At 41.9% G+C, this 23,090-nt stretch overlaps 3 protein-coding genes across 12 annotated transcripts; 2 read left to right on the plus strand and 1 right to left on the minus strand.

Annotated features, from left to right (window-relative positions):
• Positions 1 to 2,910: 2,910 nt before the first annotated feature.
• Positions 2,911 to 10,506, minus strand: LOC106601345 (N-acetylmuramoyl-L-alanine amidase). Its single transcript, XM_014193489.2, has 6 exons — positions 10,406 to 10,506; positions 6,017 to 6,151; positions 4,911 to 5,756; positions 4,480 to 4,690; positions 3,424 to 3,718; positions 2,911 to 2,995 (listed from the first exon to the last, which is right to left on the minus strand). Exons 2-6 carry the CDS (start codon positions 6,126 to 6,128, stop codon positions 2,981 to 2,983), a joined length of 1,479 nt encoding a protein of 492 aa, XP_014048964.1. The 5' UTR covers positions 6,129 to 6,151; positions 10,406 to 10,506; the 3' UTR covers positions 2,911 to 2,980.
• On the plus strand, positions 6,574 to 9,072 carry LOC106601346 (trafficking protein particle complex subunit 5). Of its 5 annotated transcripts, none has more exons than XM_014193491.2 (4): positions 6,708 to 6,814; positions 7,129 to 7,281; positions 7,550 to 7,837; positions 7,959 to 9,072. In XM_014193491.2, the coding sequence occupies exons 3-4, from the start codon at positions 7,568 to 7,570 to the stop codon at positions 8,253 to 8,255; spliced, it is 567 nt and encodes a 188-aa protein (XP_014048966.1). In that variant the 5' UTR covers positions 6,708 to 6,814; positions 7,129 to 7,281; positions 7,550 to 7,567; the 3' UTR covers positions 8,256 to 9,072. The 5 variants fall into 5 exon arrangements, with proteins under 5 accessions (XP_014048969.1, XP_014048968.1, XP_014048966.1 ...); XM_014193490.2 differs by having other exon boundaries at positions 6,709 to 6,814; positions 7,565 to 7,837; XM_014193492.2 differs by having other exon boundaries at positions 6,709 to 6,814; positions 7,129 to 7,243; positions 7,565 to 7,837.
• LOC106601344 (mucolipin-1) lies at positions 9,526 to 22,755 on the plus strand. 6 transcript variants are annotated; one of them, XR_006769402.1, is made up of 15 exons: positions 9,530 to 9,860; positions 15,077 to 15,309; positions 15,407 to 15,568; positions 15,771 to 15,927; positions 16,400 to 16,481; positions 16,759 to 16,855; positions 17,390 to 17,489; positions 17,657 to 17,763; positions 19,634 to 19,783; positions 19,915 to 20,016; positions 20,163 to 20,285; positions 20,412 to 20,618; positions 20,851 to 20,999; positions 21,096 to 21,190; positions 21,704 to 22,755. XR_006769402.1 is itself a non-coding variant. In XM_045716154.1 (14 exons), exons 1-13 carry the CDS (start codon positions 9,746 to 9,748, stop codon positions 20,980 to 20,982), a joined length of 1,761 nt encoding a protein of 586 aa, XP_045572110.1. In that variant the 5' UTR covers positions 9,526 to 9,745; the 3' UTR covers positions 20,983 to 20,989; positions 21,096 to 22,755. The 6 variants fall into 6 exon arrangements, 4 of the variants coding, with proteins under 4 accessions (XP_045572110.1, XP_014048961.2, XP_014048962.2 ...); XR_001327998.2 differs by having other exon boundaries at positions 9,532 to 9,860; positions 20,851 to 20,989; XM_045716154.1 differs by having other exon boundaries at positions 9,526 to 9,854; positions 20,851 to 20,989; positions 21,096 to 22,755.
• Positions 22,756 to 23,090: the final 335 nt, after the last annotated feature.

Below are 23,090 nucleotides of genomic sequence, written 5' to 3' on the forward strand. Positions count from 1 at the left end.
GCGACCGTTGACTCTGCCTCTCTCTCTTTCCTTTTCAGAATTTAGGAATAATTACTATTGTGACTTTTGATAAGTTATTAGGTCTCACACACATACGAGTTACCTTTAACTGGTCAGTAAACCTATCTCACACGCACATAATTATTATTATTTATTTATTTTTCTGCTGATATCCTTCTTCAAACTTTCTCTCCTCTCTTTCTCTACACTTGCCTTTTTGCCTTCGTAACTTACTTTTTCCTTGTCTTGTCTCCACATACCTTATGCATCTTTCTTACCATTAGTCCCAACTTTAACCCATCCAAACTTCCATTAAATTCATACTGCCTTCTCCACCTTGGACCGAAATAAATATTTATTTCGCTCATCTCCCGTTAATTCCTGCACCTCCTTTAAGCGCTTCCCCCTCCTGCTTCCACTCGGAACAGGTTTTGTCTGTTTTTCGTTTTAGCGTTTCCAATATTCTACCGGGCTCCCCGTCGACTGGGAGTCCGTTGGGTGCATTAATACTACCTTCTCTTATCCATTCCCTGTATAATTTTTCCCCTCCTTTTCCACTCTTTCCCGTCTCTACCCCCATTAATCTCTAGTGTTAACTTCAGTGCTTTCAGCACCCTCTCGGTCTCCTGGTTGGTCATATTCAATTTCAGTCTATGGTAACCTAACTATCAATATTAATTTACATCCCTTTCAATTTCAGTCTATGGTAACCTAACTATCAATGTCAATTTACATCCCTTTCAATTTCAGTCTATGGTAACCTAACTATCAATGTCAATTTACGTCTCTAACGTACGTTCCTAACGTTATTTATTTCCCCAGCGCTAGATGATATAACTCAGGTCGACCGTCCCCGACCTCTTATTTACCCGCAGGTCACTCAAACTTGATACAGTACGCCGACTTAATACCCAATGTACTTCAGTCATTCAGTGGTTTACTCAGTATAACACCTCTATCCATAGATCATTCACACTTGATACAGTACGCCGACTAGTATCTAATGTACTTCAGTCATTCAATGGTTACTCAGTATAACACCTTTATCCGTAGATCATTCACACTTGATACAGTACGCCGACTAGTATCTAATGTACTTCAGTCATTCAATGGTTACTCAGTATAACACTTTTATCCGTAGATCATTCACACTTGATACAGTACGCCGACTAGTATCTAATGTACTTCAGTCATACGATTAGGTTGACCTCCCAATCTTCATTCAGTCTGCTACCAGTCCCAGACTTGACAGCCACACTCAAACTTGGTACTTCAATACCTAGTACATTACAATCGCTGTTATACTCAGATCCATCCACACTCATTCCGGTTAAGAACGCCGACTAACCACATACACACTTGGTACTTCAATACCTAGTACATTACATTCGCTGTTATACCTAGATCCATCCACACTCATTCCAGTTAAGTACGCCGACTAACCACATACACACTTGGTACTTCAATACCTAGTACATTACATTCACTTGTTATATCATCAACGATCGATCGGTTTTAAGATTGCATTTATCACACCACAACTCTCAAAATCGTTTCAAAATCAAATTATTAATATAACAGGTGGACGTTCCACAGTTTAGTCACTTACATCAAACAGGTGCTTCACAAAATAAATTTGGATAATGCCAATATGCAGAACTTTAGTTATTCACAATAGGTGTCTGCTTACCTTTTGTTTGACCGGTCAGGATTTGTGAAACACACCGTCCGACGAGAGCGATGGCCAATCGGCCGGACAAGTTCCAGCGAAGTCCTTCTACCAGAATCACGTCGGGGTCACCAATTGTTAAGGCTGTGTCAATTCAATTCTGGTATCAGAACAAAATGTAACACTAGGCTACTGAATATATTTTCAGCTGTTTATTAATAGAATTAGTCAAGCAGAATAAATGGTAAATGCAATCTTCGTATATACGGGTTCACTGTAACACCTCGCAGGGCAAACAGAGAACTGAAAATGACATCATAAGTTCTTCATTAAATACTCTGACAGAGATAGTTCCCGCTCACTGCTGGCCTGTCAGAGGGAGGATGAGCGTGGTTTAAACTTACTCATCCTATCGTTGGCGTGCAGGCTGGTCCCAGCCTCTAGACGCATCTTTGTTGCCAAGCATAGTTGTCTTCTAGCTTATCTTCATGTGTGTGCCCGAGAGTCAGACACCCAAGGACAGTGCCTGTTCTTGTGCCACAGCCATTCTCCCCTCTATCAGTTTCTCACATACACCTGTCATTGAGCGGCCCCACAACCAGGCAGTGTGTGTGTGTCATGAGTCTACTCAGCCTACACTACTAGTCAGCACCTCTCCAGTTAGTCATGTCTATTATATGTTGCTCAATCTATGTTAATACAATATAAACCTCTTAGTGCATTACAGTCCATTCATACTTAGGCCTACATCTACTGTAAATGGTAATGCATCACATCTAATAAGTGAAATAAAACCCAACAGTACTAAACCTATGACTATGTAGACTTATGAAGACCTAGCTTTCAGCCCATTTACTGAACTATAGAATTTCTCACATCACAAACTGCATCAAATTGTGTTGTATGCCCATAGGGGCGAGGTTAGAGCGTTGGTCCAGTAAGAGGTTGCTGGTTCAAATACCAGCACCGACAAGGTGAAATAATCTGTTGCTGTGCCCTTGAGCAAGGCACTTAATCCTAATTGCTCCAGTTGCGCTGTACAATGGCGCACCACCCTGCGGGTGTCTCACCAAGATGACCAGGTGTACGCAATGAAAAAGCAATAAAAGCTGATAATTGATTGATTGCTGCCTACGCAAAACTGACAACATAATTTCCTGACCTATTCAGATCAGCTCTATCAGAGCAACTATCAGAAAGTCATATAAACAGATGTTGAAAGAAAAAGGCAAACACTGGAGCCATTTTAGAAATTAAATATTTATTCTGTGATACTGGTCAAGATTAATCCCTCCACTCTTCACAATATCTTCAGTTTTGAACCTCCTGGGGAAAATGGAAAGAATGAAAGTAAGTTTGTGGAGAGATAAGACCATTAGACATGAAATTAACAAAAACACATATGCCTATTCATTGGTAATAACTGCCTAATAACCCCCACATATACATGTACACACAGATGTAGGCTCTTAATTTGAGTCAGTTTGCTACAGCAGGAAAAGAATCCAGCAGCAACAGGAAATTTGAATTATTATGTGGATTATAATTAATGGAAATTATTTTAGGGGTTGACACATTTTTTGCAATGAAAAATCAAGTCTGAAATGTCAAAGTGGACACTGCAAACATCAGAAGCAATTTTAAACCTCAAATACACTACAAGTTTTAAATGTCTTGCATTGCAGGAAAGTTAACCTCCAACAGGGTGATCAATTAAGATCCTACATCTGTACATACTGCACACATTCTCTTACCCCAAAGTGCTCCCAGCCTGTGATCTCTGAGTAGAAGGCGTCTCCAGGACAGGAAGTCTTAACCAGCTGTCTGTGGCCATACAGGGTGAAGTTGCCGACCAGTCGCCCGCCTCCCACAGCACAGGATGCCAGACGATCTCTCACCAGCTGTATGGTCTGCTGCGATGGCAAGCTGGACGTGTAGTCACCGATGAATGACACCCCGTAGCCCTTGGAGTTGTAGCCCTTAGTGTGGGCCCCTTGCCAGTGCCACCCACGCCCCTCATAGAGGTACCCGTCAGAGCCTGCCACAAAGCTGGAGGCAAACATCGGCAAGGGATGAGTCATTCATTATCAAGTCACGTTTTGCTTGGTAAACAACATTTCCCAGAATTGGACAGTGGCTAATTTCTAACCTCTAATTATGAGAGCGACACACACACACACACACACACACACACACACACACACACACACACACACACACACACACACACACACACACACACACACACACACACACACACACACACACACACTGTATACTCAAACTTGACACATTACATAAGCATTGTGGTTTGCGAGGAGGCTGTGTAGTGTCCAACTGTACAGTGCCTTCAGAAAGTATTCACATCCCTTTACTTTTTCCACGTTGTTGTGTTACAGCCTGAATTTTACATTTATTAAATTTAGATTTTGTGTCACTGTTCTACACACAAAACCCTATAATGTCAAAGTGAAATTATGTTTTTAGACATTTTCCAAAATTCATTAATAATGAAAAGCTGAAATGTCTTGAGTCAATAAGTATTAAACCCCTTTGTTATGGCAAGCCTAAATAAATGTAGGAGTAAAAATGTGATATATTCGTATTAAATTTGTTATACATTTGCAAACATTTCTATAAAATTGTTTTCACTTTGTCATTATGGGGTATTGTGTGTAGATGGGTGCGATTGTTTTATTTATTTAATTATTTTTGAATTCAGGCTGTAACACAACTAAATGTGTAATAAGTCAAGGGGTATGAATACTTTCTGAAGGCACTATATCCTAAGACCTGTGTACTACACATACCTGTATCCAATATCGTCCCAGCCCCGGTCATCCTGGTGAAAGCGTTGCATGGACCTCATGTCTGCAGAACACTGCTGAAAGGTGAGACAAGGCTGGCCAGGCTGGTAGGTGTGGTGGATGTACATGAACGAGAGGGGGAGGGACAGGGGGGTGGGAGTGCCCCGGTATGGTGCAGCCCCCCACTGACACCGCGGGATAATAGCTGGACAGTCTAGAGGTAGGGCGATCCAGAGAGAGATTGAGTTTTAACATGTTTATCCACTCCTTTTTTCAACAATAACACAATGTCTCAATTATTGTTACTATTTGTGCTTTCTTGGATCAAAGTCAAAATTATTCCAATAAATGTTGACCAATCCTTTTTAGCTTTCCCTGCACTACAGTAACCCTCTGTATCTCCACTGTCTCCCTCTGCAGTGGGGTTTACTTACCCATGTATCTGTGGACAAACTCCTTTATTCCTTCCCTCACCACAGCTATCAGCTCTTCCTTTTCCTGTGCCAACATAGTGGAGTGGTCGATCAGTCTCCTCTGTAGGACCAGGGATCTCACCACCTGCCTCTGCAGGAGAGGGGGCCTGGCCAGTTCTCTGAAGTTCTCCCTGCGTAGGTGGCTGATCAGACTAGGAGCAGCATCCAGTCCTTCCCCCTCAAGATGATGACAGTAGTACCTCCTCAGTAGGTTGCTCAGCTTGAGAGGACGCTGGGACTGAGCTGAGACCTCAATCCCCAGAATCACACCATCCATACCGCCGTTAACCAGGGCATCGGTGGCGAGGGAGGGCTTGTCGGAGAGGGTGAAGACCTGAGGCGAGGTCACATCGTCCCAGCAGCCATCAGGGCCCAGGCGTTGGGAGAGGAGAGAGCTGTGGAAGCGCTGGAAGGACAGACCCAAGTTCCTAGCCAGAGTGAGGGGGTACAGGCCACGGACCCGACACCTCGTCTTAGACACTAGCCCAGCTTCAATACCCAGGAGGACTGGGCTCATAGCAACTGTGGTGCCATCAGCAGTAAGGACAACCCCTTCCTCTCTATCTCTCTCTGTCACCTTGTGGCGCATAGCCCTGCCAATGAAATCTGAGAGATTGGAGTCCATAACTGGTGCCTCTGAGGTGCTGTCCTCCCTGATAGTGCCCAAGAAGTGCTGCATGAACTCATCTCTGAGACCGGCTGCCCTGCGCAGGCCTCTCAACACATTTACAGGCTCCAGTCCAGGGTTACTGTCTTCTACCTGCTCCAACACTCTGATGAAGTCGTCCATATGCTGGGAGGACGTGACTGAAATCAGAAAACACACTTGTTAACATTTGATCATATTCAGCATCGCTTTTCTATAAACAGAAACTACATACTGTTCTGTAATGTGTATTAATAACTGCACCCTATATTGCCTAAAATAGCATTTTCTTGCAACTTCTTCCTCTAAGTAGCTGTAATGCATTTTCTTGCTGACTTTCTTGCTCTCTCTCGAAAAGAGTTTGACTGGTCACGACCTCTAAATAAATAGGAAAAAAGTGAACACAAACAGATTGAGTTACCTTTGGTATCAGTGTGAGCACTGACCAAGACCACAAGAAGGGTCAGACACCATTTCCAGTGCGGTTCCATTGGGGAAATCATTGAGTCTTCAACGCCCTGTGCTCCTGACATGTGTTATGCATTGCATCGCCTACCTTGAAACATTTATAGGCAAACACATCAAGTGAATTATGCAACCACTGTACAAACAGCTGATTAATTTGAGCCATTTATTGAGGGACATAGTGTGGGAAATTGGCAACTGTTAGGTAAGTGTGTGTGGACATGTGTGTTTGTCCTTATGGCTCAAGGTCTTTCTGAATTTAAATGTCTCAATGTTTACCTTATTGCATTACACCACTGTCACTATTACAACCTTTAGGTCTGCAATTTATTTTTCCCCTTCTCCTCGAGTGCTTTGCATAGACTGTTGTTTCATAATATCTCAATATTAAACAATATTCTGTTTAAAACTACTGTACAGCAGCCTCACATTGTGTGTTGTGTTTAGGTAACAGTCTCTTTATAATCATTGAAAGGTCTGTGACGCATGAGAATGCAAGCATGTTCTTGTTCCTTTTCCAAATGGCCCTGGAAATACACAGCAAGAACTCAAAGGAAATTCTCATGCATCATTTTACAGGAATATTTTTTTAAACCATGCAATTGACATTATTTTCAAAACATGTAATTTAGACAGCTATAGGTCAGATGAGCACATACACTGCTGATCATAGATCAGTCCTTTACTAGAACAAGACACGTGACCAGAACAGGAAGTCACCAACACAGCAGCAGGCTGAAAACATTGAAACACGGTAAGGGGTTTTAGGTCCTTGTATAAGAATAATTAACTAACAAAATAAATATGTTTAGCTTGTTAACAGTGTGAATGACTGAGTTGTGGCTTTTTTGTCGTCGAGTGAGTTCGCTAGCTTGCTTGCCAATTTTAGCTAGCTAAATTAGCAGTAGCTAGCAGCTACATTAGCTGGCTAGTTATGCTAGCATCCAATATACTTTTATCTTTCCCTTTCATCTGCGCTAGCAAACACTTTGTTGTTTCTTCAATGCAGTTAGCTCCTCCTAATTCACGGAATCGTCGTTGGCTAATTTCTTTGCATATGTACTGCAGGTAAAGATTTCCGCAGCCCGCGCATGCGCCGAAGCTGGCCGTCTTGAGGTGCGGCTACCTGAATCCCAAAACAACCCCCTTAGGCCCTACTCCTTTCACCTGATTTACGGGCGAGGCACGTGACTAAACAGCGAGCTGTGACGAATTCGAGAGGTGTGAGCCATACTACCGCCCTAGGCACTTGTTAAGATCAACAACAAAAAAATGATATATATAAACTAATAAAATACTAACTTGTTAAGACTGATAGGTAAACATTGTGGTTGAAGATCCTGCCCTCTAGGCTAGTTGAAAGTGTTGCCAGTATCTATCTATACCTAATCCTCAGATCTTCAAGTGCCTAGGGTAGTGGTTAGGGGTTGATTTGGAAATGACATGGCTAGCATATTATCACTTCAGGCTATTTTACGTCTATTTACAGATCATTCTCTTTCAGAAAATGGACACTCGGTTCACGAGAGGAAAGTCAAACATCCTGGAACGGCCTCTAACCCGTCCCAAGACTGAAGTCAGTGTGAGTGCCTTTGCACTGCTCTTCTCTGAGATGGTACAGTACTGCCAGAGCCGTGTGTACTCTGTGTCTGAGCTGCAGCAACGCTTGGCAGACCTGGGTCAGAGCGTTGGGGCCAGTATGCTGGACGTGCTGGTGCTGAGGGAGAAGAATGGGAAGAGGGAGACCAAGGTGCTTAACATACTGCTCTTCGTCAAGGTACGCGCTTGCATGGGCTCAAGGTAGATAAGTTCATATGTAACAGTCTCATAAGGTGTAACACTTGTCATTATGCCAATGCATAAGTACATGTCTATAATTTTAAATTTGCTTCATATAGGTATCAGTATGGAAAGCCATGTTCGGTAAGGAGGCAGACAAGCTGGAGCAGGCCAACGATGACGACAAGACCTACTACATCATAGAGAAGGAGCCACTGATCAATGCTTACATCTCTGTGCCCAAGGAGAACAGCACACTAAACTGTGCAGCATTCACCGCTGGCATCGTAGAGGCCATTCTCACACACAGTGGCTTCCCTGCCAAGGTCACAGCCCACTGGCACAAGGGCACCACACTCATGATCAAGTTTGATGAAGCTGTGATAGCCAGAGACAAGGCCCTGGATGGCAGATAGATGAGAGTGTTGGTGTACACATGCTAGAATAAGAGAATGATGAAGTTGATCATCATTCTCACTAGGTCTCAATATGCTTTGCCGTGTGAACGTGCCAGTAATGTGAGATATGGACTGAGTGAATGAGTGGTCTGTCTGTAGGCAAGTCTGCATAGGAGTAGTTGAGTTGTGAATATACAGTATATTGAGAAGTGAAACAGGCTGTCTTTATATCACCACATGAGAGAGAGTAAATATGAATGAATGATTAGAATGTTAATCCCAATTCTGACCTATTATATTTATTTGGTCCAAGAAGAGACATTTATAAAGGTCAATGTTTCTTGTGAATCTCCTCAGTCAGTCAACCCTTATCTAATGACTTTGACATTCTCACTGACAGTGTATCTTAAATCATCTCTCAAGACGGCATAGGACGTATGTGAATGTCATCTCTTTTGTTTTTGATAAAGACATTTCTGAATCACACAAAGGACCAACACATTGAAAATATGGGCTGCAGTATAATACACCAATATGTGCAATGGTTTACCCTCCAACTGAGTTCAACATGGTGAAATTAAAGACTGTCATTGTGTTCTCTAAACAAATGACATTTTAAGCTATTATTCAAAATATGTGAAAGTTATCAGTGGTAATTTCCACAGAGCATTATGTTGGCAAAAATGTCCTGACTCAGGGGTTTGTAGGTGTAGTTTCATTATAAACCTTTATTTGTTTCTATCTAGACATGTTTGAAATACTTTTACTGTTTATCACTGCGTGTAAGCATTTTAGCAATTAACTGATATTAAAAGACTTGCTGAGTAATTCTAAAGATCCGGTGATCATATGAGGAAAATCGCTGAATCCAGGGATGTGTTCAATTTGTTTGATACGTTCAACAATTTGTACTTAACACTTACATTTTAGTCATTTAGCAAACGCTTTCTCTAAATTTCTTGTACGTTTTTGAACAGAGTGTGACGTACACTTGCACCGTACGGTGGGTGTGCCGGAGTGTAGCTTGAAGAAATTAGTGACTTTTTAAAATATTTTTTACCTTTATTTAACTATGCAAGTCAGTTAAGAACAAATTCTTATTTTCAATGACGGCCTAGGAACAGTATTCAGAGGCAGAACGACAGATTTGTACCTTGTCAGCTCGGGGATTCGAACTTGCAACCTTACGCTCTAACCACTAGGCTACGCTGCCGCCCCATTTAAAGGGCAGCGGATACCTTTTGAACCCATAACCCCTCCCCGGTTTTCAACTAGTCGTTCATTATGGCACCGTTTCCGTTGTGCAGCCTAGCTTTGATCATTTGACTATCAATGCAATGGGTGGGGCTAATGGGGGTTGACAAACCCATCACGAATTTGATATTTTGAGACCAATGGCCATCCAGACAACATGTCACATGGTGATTGTCATGTGACAATTGGAAGCTGCGGCTTTGTGATTGTCTGTAGAACGCAGCGCCCCTATTCTCCTGTAATTTGTTTCCTCAATGTTTAGCTTTCTGACAGTCCTAAACGATCATTTCTTAAATTGTATGATTCTTAGGAATTCATTCATGTCCTGCAAAGCATCGCCGAACTGTAACTGCATCCAAGACGGTACAGGTTGGTTATGTACTTCAATTTATCAGTCTAAACCTAATATTGAAAGTTAACCAGCATTTACCAAACTCGGTCCTCGGGACCACAAGGGGTATACGTTTTGGTTTTTGCCCTAACATTACAAAATTGTCAAAGCTCGATGTTTGGTTATTGATTATTTGAATCAGCTGTGTAGTGTTAAGGGAAAAAACAAAACATACACCCCTTGGGGTCCCGAGGACCGAGTTTGGTAAACCTAAAGGTGTATAAATGAACTATTTTCATAAGGCTAATGTATTTGTTGTATAGTGTTCAAATAGAAGGCTGCATGTCATCTGTGAGTGCCCGGCATCGCGAGTTGTATGTCAATAATGCTTCCATTGCTGTATCATACCTAGCCCAAGAATAAAACGTTACTAAATGTTATTTTCAGAGGCGAATTGACTCTGGCAGCCAAATAATCCATCTAAACGTAAATCGATCCTCAATTGCGGTACGGTTCTAGAAACATTAAGCTTTCTACTTTCATATCACCAAAATAATTTCACAAATGCAAAATATACACTTACTGTACACTGTTTTAACATTTGGAGCCAGCAGTATTTTTCAGTTACAACACGTTTGCGGCGTCCTTGTTCCCACACAGGTGTTGGGAGACGCACAGGTAGTCGCCTCCGACTTCCGTAAACAAACCGTGGTAAAATTTACATTGAACAGATATTCAACAGACATTCGCCAAAAGCCATTTACAAATGTAAAAATCAATAACTAATTCACCGTTTGTCACAGAATCATCAAACTAGGTATGATTTATTCTATAAATATCTAGCATACTTTTACAACCTTTGTTTTGAATACAAATTCAATTTTTGACTTGATAGAAATGCATAACATCTAAAATGCCATTTAAGCTAACGTTACATAAATCAATAACGGTGTCGCAGAAAAGTGAAAATATGCATTTATTTGCAATAACTTTAAAAAAAAAATGTTAATTTGAAGTGCAATTTATTCTATATAAATTTAGTACAACTTTATGTAAACATTGTAAACATAGACAATGTTAAATTGTATGCCAAATCAATGTTTGCATTTTTAGTGCAACAGTTCCACATTTGAAAGTAGTTACAAGGCGCAACAGTCATTTATTTATACGTCTCTAATTTAGGCCCCTTCTAATTATTTTCTATTCTGGCTTTGTTGAAGTCCTTCTTTGTCATCCCCAGACAAGCTGAATGGTACCATCTCCTGAGATAATATATTCAACTGTTCAACACTTACAGCCAAATGCTTTTAATTCACCGGTACTCCCAGAACACATTCTGGAAAATCTATATATTCAGTGGTCACTTTATTAGGTACAACCCCTTTTGCATCTGGAACAGTGTGAATTGAAAACTGTTGATGAAACTGGGAAAGGACTTCTTTTTTTTTTTTTTTTTGCAACTCTACCTAGAAGGCCAGCATCATGGCGTTACCGCTTCACTGTTGACGTTGAGACTGATGTTTTGCGGGTACTATTTAATGAAGCTGCCAGTTGAGGACTTGTGAGGCATCTGTTTCTCAAACTAGACACTCAAATGTACTTGTCCTCTTGCTCAGTTTTGCACCTGGGCCTCCCACTCCTATTTCTATTCTGGTTAGAGCCAATTTGCACTGTTCTATGAAGGGAGTAGTACACAGCTTTGTATGAGATCTCTAGTTTCTTGGCAATTTCTCGCATGGAATAGCCTTCATTTCTCAGAACAAGAATAGACTGACGAGTTTCAGAAGAATGTTCTTTGTTTTTTTCTGGCCATTTTGAGCCTGTAATCAAACCCACAAATGCTGATGCTCCAGATACTCAACTAGTCTATAGAAGGCCAGTTTTATTGCTTCTTTAATCAGAACAACATTTTTCAGCTGTGCTAACATAATTGCCAAAGGGTTTTCTAATGATCAATTAGCCTTTTAAAATGATAAACTTGGATTAGCTAACACAACGTGCCATTGGAACACAGGAGTGATGGTTGCTGATAATGGGCCTCTGTATGCCTATGTAGATATTCCATTAAAATCAGCCGTTTCCAGCTACAATAGTCATTTACAACATTAACAATGTCTACATTGTATTTCTGATCAATTTTATTTTAATGGACAATTTTTTGGGGATTTGCTTTTCTTTCAAAAACAAAGAAATGTCTGACTCTTGGTCTTCCTTACATTATCTCCACTGTGGAATGTCCATGTTGATCCTCTTGGTCCTCTTGATCCATACAACTGTCTTCTTTGTTAGTCAGGCCTGACCCCTTCATCCTGTAGGTTTTTCATGTAATTTAATATGTTTGAAGATGCAGAATCATCTGCCAGGCCCGTTCTAATAGGGTACAACAGACTAGTTAGAACTTTGACCACATGCTCTATATAAGGATTACATGCCATCTATTAAATCAAAAATTGAATTTTTACTCAAAACAAAAGTTGTATAAGTATGCTAAACATTTTATAGAATAAATCATACCTACAGTGGGGGGGAAAGTATTTGATCCCCTGCTGATTTTGTACGTTTGCCCACTTACAAAGAAATGATCAGTCTATAATTTTAATGGTAGGTTTATTTGAACAGTGAGAGACAGAATAACAACAACAAAAATCCAGAAAAACACATGCCAAAAATGTTATGAATTGATTTGCATTTTAATGAGGGAAATAAGTATTTGACCCCTCTGCAAAACATGACTTAGTACTTGGTGGCAAAACCCTTGTTGTCAATCAGAGGTCAGATGTTTCTTGTAGTTGGCCACCAGGTTTGCACACATCTCAGGAGGGATTTTGTCCCACTCCTCTTTGCAGATCTTCTCCAAGTCATTAAGGTTTCGAGGCTGACGTTTGGCAACTCGAACCTTCAGCTCCCTCCACAGATTTTCTATGGGATTAAGGTCTGGAGACTGGCTAGGCCACTCCAGGACCTTAATGTGCTTCTTCTTGAGCCACTCCTTTGCTGCCTTGGCCGTGTCTTTTGGGTCATTGTCATGCTGGAATACCCATCCACGACCCATTTTCAATGCTCTGGCTGAGGGAAGGAGGTTCTCACCCAAGATTTGACGGTACATGGCCCCGTCTATCGTCCCTTTGATGAGGTGAAGTTGTCCTGTCCCCTTAGCAGAAAAACACCCCCAAAACATAATGTTTCCACCTACATGTTTGACGGTGGAGATGGTGTTCTTGGGGGTCATAGGCAGCATTCCTCCTCCTCCAAACACGGCGGGTTGAGTTGATGCCAAAGAGCTCCATTTTGGTCTCATCTGACCACAACTTTCACCAGTTGTCCTCTGAATCATTCAGATGTTCATTGGCAAACTTCAGATGGGCAGGTATATGTATTCTTGAGCAGGGGGACCTTGCGGGCGCTGCAGGATTTCAGTCCTTCACGGCGTAGTGTGTTACCAATTGTTTTCTTGGTGACTATGGTCCAAGCTGCCTTGAGATCATTGACAAGATCCTCCCGTGTAGTTCTGGGCTGATTCCTCACCGTTCTCATGATCATTGCAACTCCACGAGGTGAGATCTTGCATGGAGCCCCAGGCCGAGGGATATTGACAGTTCTTTTGTGTTTCTTCCATTTGCGAATAATCGCACCAAATGTTGTCACCTTCTCACCAAGCTGCTTGGCGATGGTCTTGTAGCCCATTCCAGCCTTGTGTAGGTCTACAATCTTGTCCCTGACATCCTTGGAGAGCTCTTTGGTCTTGGCCATGGTGGAGAGTTTGGAATCTGATTGATTGATTGCTTCTGTGGACAGGTGTCTTTTATAAAAGACACCTGGGAGCCAGAAATCTTTCTGACTGAGAGGGGGTCAAATACTTATTTCCCTCATTAAAATGCAAATCAATTTATAACATTTTTGACATGCATTTTTATGGATATTTTTTTTGTTTTTGTCTCTCACTGTTCAAATAAACCTACCATTAAATTTATAGACTGATCATTTCTTTGTCAGTGGGCAAACGTACAAAATCAGCAGGGGATCAAGTACTTTTTTCCCCTCACTGTATAAGGTCCCACAGTTGGCAGTTCATGTCGGAGCAAAAATCAAGCAATGAGGCCGACGGAATCGTCCGTACAGCTCCACGACAGGTTTGTGTCGAGGCACAGATCTGGGGAAGGGTACCAAAACATTTCTACAGCATTGAATGTCCCCAAGAATACAGTGGCCTCCATCATTCTTAAATTGAGAATGAGCGGCCAGCTCTCTTCTTAGAGCTGTCCGCCCAGCCAAACTGAGCAATCGGGGGAGAAGGGCCTTGGTCAGGGTGAGCAGAGCTGACAGAGCTCCAGAGTTCCACTGTTGAGATGGGAGAACCTTCCAGAAGGACAACAATCTCTGCAGTACTCCACCAATCAGGCCGTTATGGTAGAGTGGCCAGAAAGAAGCCACTTCTCAGTAAAAGGCACATGACAGCCCGCTTGGAGTTTGCCAAAAGGCAGCTAAATGACTCTCAGACCATGAGAAACACGATTCTCTTGGCCTGAATGCCAAGCGTCACGTCTGGAGGAAACCTGGCATCTCCCTACGGTGAAGCATGGTGGTGGCAGCATCATGCTGTGGGGATGTTTTTTAGCGTCAGGGACTGGGAGACTAGTCCGGATTGAGTGAAAGATGAATGTAGCAAAGTACAGAGAAATCCCTTGATGAAAACCTGATCCAGACCTCAGACTGGAGGTGAAGGTTCACCTTTCAACAGGACAACGACCCTAAGCACACGGCCAAGACAACGCAGGAGTGGCTTCGGAACAAATACAGGTGTGCCAAGCTTGTAGCATCATACCCAAGAAGACTCAAGGCTGTAATTGCTGCTGAAGCTGCTTCAACAAAGTACTGAGTAAAGGGTCTGAATATTTATGTAAATGTGTATTTTTTTAAACATTTTTTTTATACATTTACAAAATGTCTAAACCTGTTTTTGCTTTGTTATTTTGGGTTGATTGAGGGGGAAAAACGATTTTAATCAATTTTAGAATAAGGCTAACATAACAGTGTGGGAAATGTCAAGGGGTCTCTACTTCTTATTGAATGGGCTATATCATACCTACTGATCCAATGCATGCTTGAATTATATAATTATAGTAAAATTATAATACCACATCGCTTTCCCACTTCCTCTTTTTCAGCAGCAATATCAAGCTATGAGTGCTCTTTTCAGATATGCCTTCCCTATGTTGTATGTAGAAACCCATGTCTGTCATTGATTCTCTCTCAGAGAAGGATGAGCTGTTCTCACCTGTGAGCAGCTACAGGTCCGATGACCTCAGTGGCAGGAACCCCCGGCTCACCGGTCTGGTAGGCTCAGAGCTCAAGCAACAGCAGGAGGAGGCACTGCGGAGGAAGCTCAAGTACTTCTTCATGAGCCCCTGTGACAAGTACCACGCCAAGGGCCGCAAGCCCTTTAAACTGGTCCTGCAGCTGCTCAAGATCCTCATCGTCACTGTACAGGTGGGCCTTTACTGAACTGAATAATTGGTATTCATGATGGAGCTTCTGTTGATTTTCATTGTTTTAACCTTTAATCCCCTGTCACTCCCTTCTCTAGTTAGTCCTGTTTGGCTTGAGTAACCAGATGGTGGTGACATTCAAGGAAGAGAACACAGCATCCTTCAAACACCTTTTCCTTAAAGACTATCGGGATGGCTCTTCAATGGCAATCCACACACAGAGTGAACTCTATAGCCATATTTATTATGCTGTAGATCAGGTACTAGCATCTCAGTATGCAACTCTAAACAGAGACCCGCAGATGAGTGACTTCTCAACCCTCTCATTGTGTTCTATGTAATGTCTTGTTATTTCTGTGTTTTTAAATTATCTTTTGTCTTCCTTGTCTGTCTATATGATGTCCTTGCTATTAGTATAACTGTATGTTCCATTCATTATCCTTTCTATTTTCTTTTCCTCAGTACCTGGCTCTACCGCAGACATTAGTGGGGCGGTATGCATATGTGTGGGGTGAGGGTGTGAATGGGAGTGCCCTCTCTCTGTGCCAGCGGTACTACAAGAGGGGCATCATCGACCCTATCAACGACACCTTTGACATCGACCCCGAAGTTATCACCGGTACCCTGGCCGCATTCTCCTTTTTTTCTGTTCATTAAGTTGTCTATCAAATTCCCCCTCCATGTATTTCACATTAATCTGTCGGTCTTGTTTTTTTTAATCCACTGCCAGTTGTCTTTGGCCCGTTAGGAAGTAATTGTTAGTGAGTCAAAGCTCCACATATGGCAAGAGTTGCCCTCTAACCGTGCCCTACTATCAGTGCTGAGAAGAGATCCTGTCCATAAAAGCATTACCATATAAGTGCTATTTCCACTAATCAGCAAAATAATAGAGAGCTGGCCAAATGGACATCTTCTGTTCGATTCACCTGCTGATTTCACAAAGATAGTTCATTAGCACACAGTTTTAGGAAGGTGTTCCTAATGTTTGGTATGCTCAGTGTATATGGTTCTGGAAATAAATCTTCTGGATTTCTGTTTTTGTTCCTACTCTCTCTCAACTTGCTTTTATTCCATCCTTTTGTCTTTTTCAGATTGCATTGGTGTGGACCCACTACCAGACCTTCCTCCTCCTGATTACAGTGACTACAAGAACTTCACTCTCCAGTTTCACAAGTGAGACACACAATGGTCTCCCTTGCTCCCTCTCCCCTTTTATTCTTGCATGCAATTGCTCATGGGGTTTTGAATCCCATTTTTGTAATTTTGTCAGTCCTTTCTTATGTTAATGTATTGCTTATGGTAATGCTTATGTAACTCGAGTCGTTTCAGCATTACATATCAACATGGAATATTACTGGGTAACATCACTTCTCTATTGAGATTACAAGCATTTCTCTTACTGGATCTTGTCTCTCGTCTTCTTCTTCTTCTTCTTCTTCTTGGTCTCCAGGCTGATCAATGTGACCATTCAGTTCCAGCTGAAGGCCATAAACATCCAGACCATCATCAACAATGAGATCCCTGACTGCTACACCTTTGCTATTATGGTGAGATGACCTACCAATTTCCCCTGAACAGCCCAGTTTCCCCTGTATGCATTTCAATTGTGGCCGCCACAAATGTTTTAAGTGTAAACTTAAGCGACAAAATACAGATATGTTTGTAGAAAATATAGGATGGCGCAATATATTTAAAAATAAGATAATCTTTGAGAACTAACAATCACCAAAAAGAAACAAGGCAGTCATGGCATGTGGCCCCCACTGATTTTGTTATAATTTGAGTCACTCCGATGGCATAAGAACACGGCATAAACCATGGCGAAATGTGTAGAATTGGAGGAAATTAGCTTTAAAACAGCAAAATTGTCTCTGCAGCCAAGAGGAGGGCCTCTAAAACCACGCCATTGGCCATGTCCACTAGCACGCCACACCTCTTCGCCCAACTTTGCCACCGCTGCTGAAAAAATTCCTGGGGGAAGCACTGCTGCCCCATACAGCCCACTGTATCTTAGACAGCTGTTATAAAGCCATGGTTTGTGTTGTAGCTACGTTTAGTGTGTGTATTGTGGCTGCTGTCAGGTTGTCCTGGATAACAAGGCTCACAGCGGCAGAGTGAAGATCAGCCTGCTCAACCATGCCTCCATCAAGAAGTGCAAAGACCCCAACGTGTGGGGACATGGTGAGAGAGCGAGGGATAGGGGGGTACTGACATTTTTGATGGGGAGGTAAAGCTTGAGATTGATTCACTTCTTCCCTGCGGTTCCTTACTAGCTGTTTGCCTCTTCCTTCCCGTCACTCCCTGACTTAATTCATTCAAACACCCCTCCTCTCTTCTTCCTCCAATAGCGGAGAACTATGCACGGGAGGCTTTTGACATGCTGGTGGCCATAGTGTGTCTGCTGTCCCTGCTGCTGTGTGGTCGCTCCATCCTCAGAGGAGTCATCCTACAACATGTAAGACCAAGGCTGAGCCCCAAAAGTCTAAAATGTTGTTACATTGTAATTATTTGAACAAAAATATAAATGCAACAATTTAAAATATTTTACTTATAGTTCATAGAAGGAAATCAGTCAATTGAAATAAATTCATTAGGCCCTAATCTATGGATTTCACAAGACTAACAAACAAATGAAAGTCCCACTAAGTGCAAACCAGATGGGATGGCGTATCGCTGCAGAATGCTGTGGAGTCATGCTAGTTGAGTGTGCCTTGAATTCTAAATAAATCACAGACGGTGTCACCAGCAAAGCACGCCCACACCACCTCCTCCATGCTTCACGGTTGGAACCACACATGCGGAGATCATCCGTTCACCTACTCTGCATCTCATAAAGAAACGGCTGGAACCAAAAATCTCAAATTTGGACTCCTCAGACCAAAGGACCGATTTCCACCGGTCTAATGTCCATTGCTCGTTTCTTGGCCCAAGCAAGTCACTTCTTCTTATTCATGTCCTTCAGTAGTGGTTTCTTTGCAGCAATTCGACCACGAAGGCCTGATTTCACAGAGTCACCTCAACATCAACTGTTCAGAGATGTCTCTTACTTGAACTCTGTGAAGCATTTATTTGGGCTGCAATTTTTGAGGTGCAGTTAACTCGAATTAATTTATCCTCTGCAGCAGGGGTAACTCTGTCTTATTTTCCTGTGGCTGTCCTCATGAGAGCCAGTTTCATCATAGTGCTTGATGGTTTTTGCAACTGCACATGAAGAACCTTTCAAAGTTCTTGACATTTTCTGCATTGACTGACCTTCATGTCTTAAAGTAATGATATACTGTCATTTCTCTTTGCTTATTTGAGCTGTTCTTGCCATAATATGGACTTGGTCTTTTACCAAATAGGGCTATCTTCTGTATACCAAACAACCCTACCTTGTCACCACACAACTGATTGGCTCAAACGCATTAAGAAGGAAAGAAATTTAACTTTTAACAATGCACATCTGTTCATTGAAATGCATTCCAGGTGACTACCTCATGAAGCTGCTTGAGAGAATGCCAAGAGTGTTCAAAGCTGTCATCAAGGCAAAGGCTGGCTACTTTGAACAATTTCAAATATAAAATATATTTTGATTTGTCAAACTTTTTTTTGTTTTTTGTTTTGGTTACTACATGATTCCATATGTGTAATTTCATAGTTTTGACGTCGTCACTATTATTATATAATGTAGAAAAAGAAAAACCCTGGAATGAGTAGGTCAACTTGCGACCCCATTTTCATATCAGTCAATCAAATGTATTTATGAAGCCCTTTTTACATCAGCTGATGTCACAAAGTGCTATACAGAAACCCAGCCTAAAACCCCAAACAGCAAGCAATGCCGTTGTAGAAGCACAGTGGCTAGGAAAAACTCCCTAGAAAGGCCGGAACCTAGAGAGGAACCAGGCTCTGAGGGGTGGCCAGTCCTCTTCTGGCTGTGCCAGGTGGAGATTATAACAGTGCATGGCCAAGTTGTTCAAACGTTCATAGATGACCAGCAGGGTCAAATAATAATAATCAGTGGTTGTAGAGGGTGCAACAGGTCAGCACCTTCGGAGTAAATGTCAGTTGGCTTTTCATAGCTGATCATTCTGAGTTCGAGACAGCAGGTGTGGTAGAGCGAGAGAGTCAAACAGCAGATCCGGGACAAGGTAGCATGTCCGGTGAACAGGTCAGAGTTCCATAGGCAGAATTGTTGAAACTGGAGCAGGAGCACGACCAGGTGGACTGGGGACAGCAAGGCCATATCAGGCGACCCCACATAGGGTCGTGACACCTAGATTGGGAACCGCTGGTTTATTCTGTTAATTTGTCTGTCCCGTCTCTCTGTGTGTTTCTGACAGGAGTATGTCCAGTTCTTCAGACACAGGCTGAATCACAGTGTGTGCTGGGCAGACAGGATGGAGTTCATTAACGGCTGGTTCATCCTGCTCATCATCAGTGACCTGCTCACCATCACCGGCAGCTTCATCAAGATTGGCATAGAGTCCAAGGTAATACAGAACAAGCATTGCTTTTAGTTTCATATCTTTCCAGGCCTGCGCCAGTTACCCCACCGTTAGAATTAGACAGAGCAAATAATATAATTATTAATACAAATTATTTAATTGACTCTGTCCTTCAGAACATGTCATTGTATGACGTGTGTGGGATTTTGCTCGGTACCTCCACTCTGCTGGTGTGGGTGGGAGTCCTCCGCTACCTCAGTTTCTTCCAGAAGTACAATGTGAGTGACATAATCAGTCACACAAAAATGCACACATTGACATTTAAGTTGAATGGCTTTCTGAGGAGGTTTTGCGTCACTTCCCACCTCTTTTTCTTTTTCCATGTGTAAATTAGTCTTACGTTTTCTCTCTTCCTCATTCTCAGATCCTGATTGTGACGCTGCGGGCTGCCTTCCCTAATGTAATCCGCTTCTGCCTCTGTGTAGCTGCCATATACCTGGGTTATTGCTTCTGTGGCTGGATCGTGCTGGGTCCTTACCATACCAAGGTATTTGGTCATGGACAGGATGCACACACGTGTATTGTTAATGAATAATTAAAATATCACAAATTGCTGAAACTGTGAAAAATAAATGTGTTCTAATACACCAACTTATCCTCTCTGTCCCCGCAGTTCCGCTCTCTGTCCATGGTGTCAGAGTGCCTGTTTTCTCTGATCAACGGGGACGATATGTTTGTGACGTTTGCTGAGATGCAGAAGAGTGGCACGCTGGTGTGGGTGTTCAGCCAGGTCTACCTCTACACCTTCATCTCCCTCTTCATCTACATGGTGCTCTCCCTCTTCATCGCTCTCATCACCGGAGCCTACGATGCCATCATGGTACTGGGGGAGGGGAGGGATGAAGGATGAGGGGAGTGATAGAAGGGGAGGATGAGGGATGGCGGGTGGAATGAGTGAACGGAGAAATGCAGGACAGATGATTTAGTGACATTAAAATAAAAGATGGAGTGTTGATGAGTGCCATATGGGAAAAAAGGTTGCAATGTACAGGAAGTAGGATGGAAGAGGATTCTTTACAGTAGTTTTATCAAAGCACTCTGTCTCTCTACAGGCCCAAACCCAGGAGCCGATGCACATCACAGACCTGCATGCTTTCATAGCAGAGTGTACTGATACACCTTGCTCTGGAAACTTCAGTGGCCCAGAGGCATCCTCCTGTTCATTCTTCTGCTGCTGTGACTGACGAGACAGTATGTTCGTGTGTGTGTCATTCAGGGTTTGATGTTTTTGTAATCTCAATTCCATTTGAAGTCATCTCAATTCCATTGACATAGATTGGTCATTTCTCTATTTCAGATCCACCAGTGGGAGGATGTCTTCTAGGTGATCTGACCTTAGACTACACTGTCCTCTGTAGGATGTGGCACGTCGGTGCATTTAAATTCAGACTGGTACAGTACAACGTACATGTTACTAACTGCTGTAGATCGCACATTAATATTTAATATGCCAGTTCATTGGGTTTTTATAGCTAACAAGTTACATTCATATGGCTAGCACATTCTTCTAGCTAATTCCTGACTGTAATACAGCAATATAGCTAGCTGTCCTTTCAGAGAGGAAACTGATTTTGCACAACGTACTGTATATCTGAATATGTTTTACTAAATGGGAGTTGTATTTATGGTGCAGTTTTGATTTATATTGTTGATAAGCCTTTGTTGAATTGGGTCTGCATGACCCTATGACTGAGGGACGGCAATGGTTTAATTGTGCTTTACTGTGCCTGGGGGCCCTGAATGTTATGATTGTCCTCTGAATCATGTTTATGACAGAGACACACTAACAGACAGGCTGAAACGTGCACACCGTTTTGCACTGTATTTTTAGGGAAGGCTACTCACTCTTTGGTCTTTTGTTCCCTTCTCCTCCTCTGGATGGGATGACTACATGTTCAAGGACAGGACCTGCAGCCGTAGTTAGTCATCAATATGTATGAAGCCTTTGGTGTAAAGAGACAGGTGACCCTGACCTGAACACCAATGCACTGCAAGACAGCTATAGTGGGTTTTATAGTGCACTGTACAGACTCCATATTGCTGAGGAAAATACACTTTTTTTTTTTAAACAATGCTAAATGTTTTAACCACCCTTATTCATTATTTTGTTGGATGACTGTTGCATCTGACTGAAATACAAGGCCAGTAAGGGATTATTTTATGAGATATGGCTGACATTGTTATATTGAATTCAGTGGTCATTTATTGAATCTCTCTCTGGGCAAATTAATTCTGCAAACCAGTATGTGGTCCAAATCATGATTCACTGAAGGAAAGGGACTGAATTATCATATTGTATCTGTTTTATTTGAAAAACCTTTTGAAGTGATAATGTAATTTCATTGTATGAAATGTTATGAAAGCTTATAGTGATGTTCATTAGGAGAAAAAAGGACTCTAATTGCACAAGATTCGTAAGTGATCAAACGGAAGGGAAAAGTTGGACAAATGGAGAAATCATTGATGCCTACCCAGAATGCACTGTTTCTGGTGGTGTTTTTCCCTGACATGTTTTCAAAAATTATTTATACAAGTATGTGTTGATGACCAGAAATGTACATTTTATTCCATTCTTTGAATGTTTTTACTTAGTACATTTATCTTGCGCATATACGATGAGTCGTGATGACAGCACAGTGGCGCAGCAGATTACATGTAAGGGTTGTTGTTGTAGTAGTACTGTATTTCTTAACTACATGTGTTTTATACTCTGCTAATGTGATAATTTCTGATGTATTTCTCATTGTTTTAATTTTTCTTTTAAAAAATGTTATGGTTGGTTAGACTGATACTAATAATTTTAGTATGGCCAAATTGCTCAACATCTACATTTTGGACATATTTTTTTGTTACTTTTTTTTAAAGCTGTTCTCGTTTCATGCACTTTTATTCAGTACATTGCATTCCTCTCTGGCTAATGCCAGTAAACCACCTCCAATTAAAACTATTGAAAAGCATACTGTTTATTTCTACCAAGCAGAGTCCTATTTTCTGGTGATGTGGTCCATGTTACCGTTTTTCTGCTCTCTCTCGTCAAGGACATTTTACATTTAGTCCTCTTCATGGTCACTGAGGCAGCACAACCATTTCCTTTTGTTAGTTATAGCGCTGAGTGAGTGCTCAACATATTCAATCAATCCCTATCCCAGTCTGCTGTGCCCACATGTTTCAAGAGGGCCACAATTGTTCCTGTTCCCAAGAAAGCTAACTGAGCTAAATGACTATTGCCCTGTAGCACTCATTTCAGTCATCATGAAGTGCTTTGAGAGACGAGTCAAGGATCATATCACCT

Source organism: Salmo salar, chromosome ssa03, assembly GCF_905237065.1.
Source record: "Salmo salar chromosome ssa03, Ssal_v3.1, whole genome shotgun sequence".
NCBI lineage: Eukaryota > Metazoa > Chordata > Actinopteri > Salmoniformes > Salmonidae > Salmo > Salmo salar.

What these genes read in the sequence shown, in the direction of transcription:
- LOC106601345 (XM_014193489.2), bottom strand. Translation starts at nt 6,128, where the DNA reads ATGTCAGGAGCACAGGGCGTTGAAGACTCAATGATTTCCCCAATGGAA. An exon ending in TGCTCACACTGATACCAAAG is followed by an intron (nt 5,757 to 6,016) that starts GTAACTCAATCT and finishes TTCTGATTTCAG; the next exon opens with TCACGTCCTCCCAGCATATG. An exon ending in GTTTGTCCACAGATACATGG is followed by an intron (nt 4,691 to 4,910) that starts GTAAGTAAACCC and finishes CCCTACCTCTAG; the next exon opens with ACTGTCCAGCTATTATCCCG.
- LOC106601346 (XM_014193494.2), top strand. Translation starts at nt 7,568, where the DNA reads ATGGACACTCGGTTCACGAGAGGAAAGTCAAACATCCTGGAACGGCCT. An exon ending in ACATACTGCTCTTCGTCAAG is followed by an intron (nt 7,838 to 7,958) that starts GTACGCGCTTGC and finishes TGCTTCATATAG; the next exon opens with GTATCAGTATGGAAAGCCAT.
- LOC106601344 (XM_014193486.2), top strand. Translation starts at nt 9,746, where the DNA reads ATGTTTAGCTTTCTGACAGTCCTAAACGATCATTTCTTAAATTGTATG. An exon ending in TCCTCATCGTCACTGTACAG is followed by an intron (nt 15,310 to 15,406) that starts GTGGGCCTTTAC and finishes TCCCTTCTCTAG; the next exon opens with TTAGTCCTGTTTGGCTTGAG. An exon ending in AGATTGGCATAGAGTCCAAG is followed by an intron (nt 19,784 to 19,914) that starts GTAATACAGAAC and finishes TCTGTCCTTCAG; the next exon opens with AACATGTCATTGTATGACGT.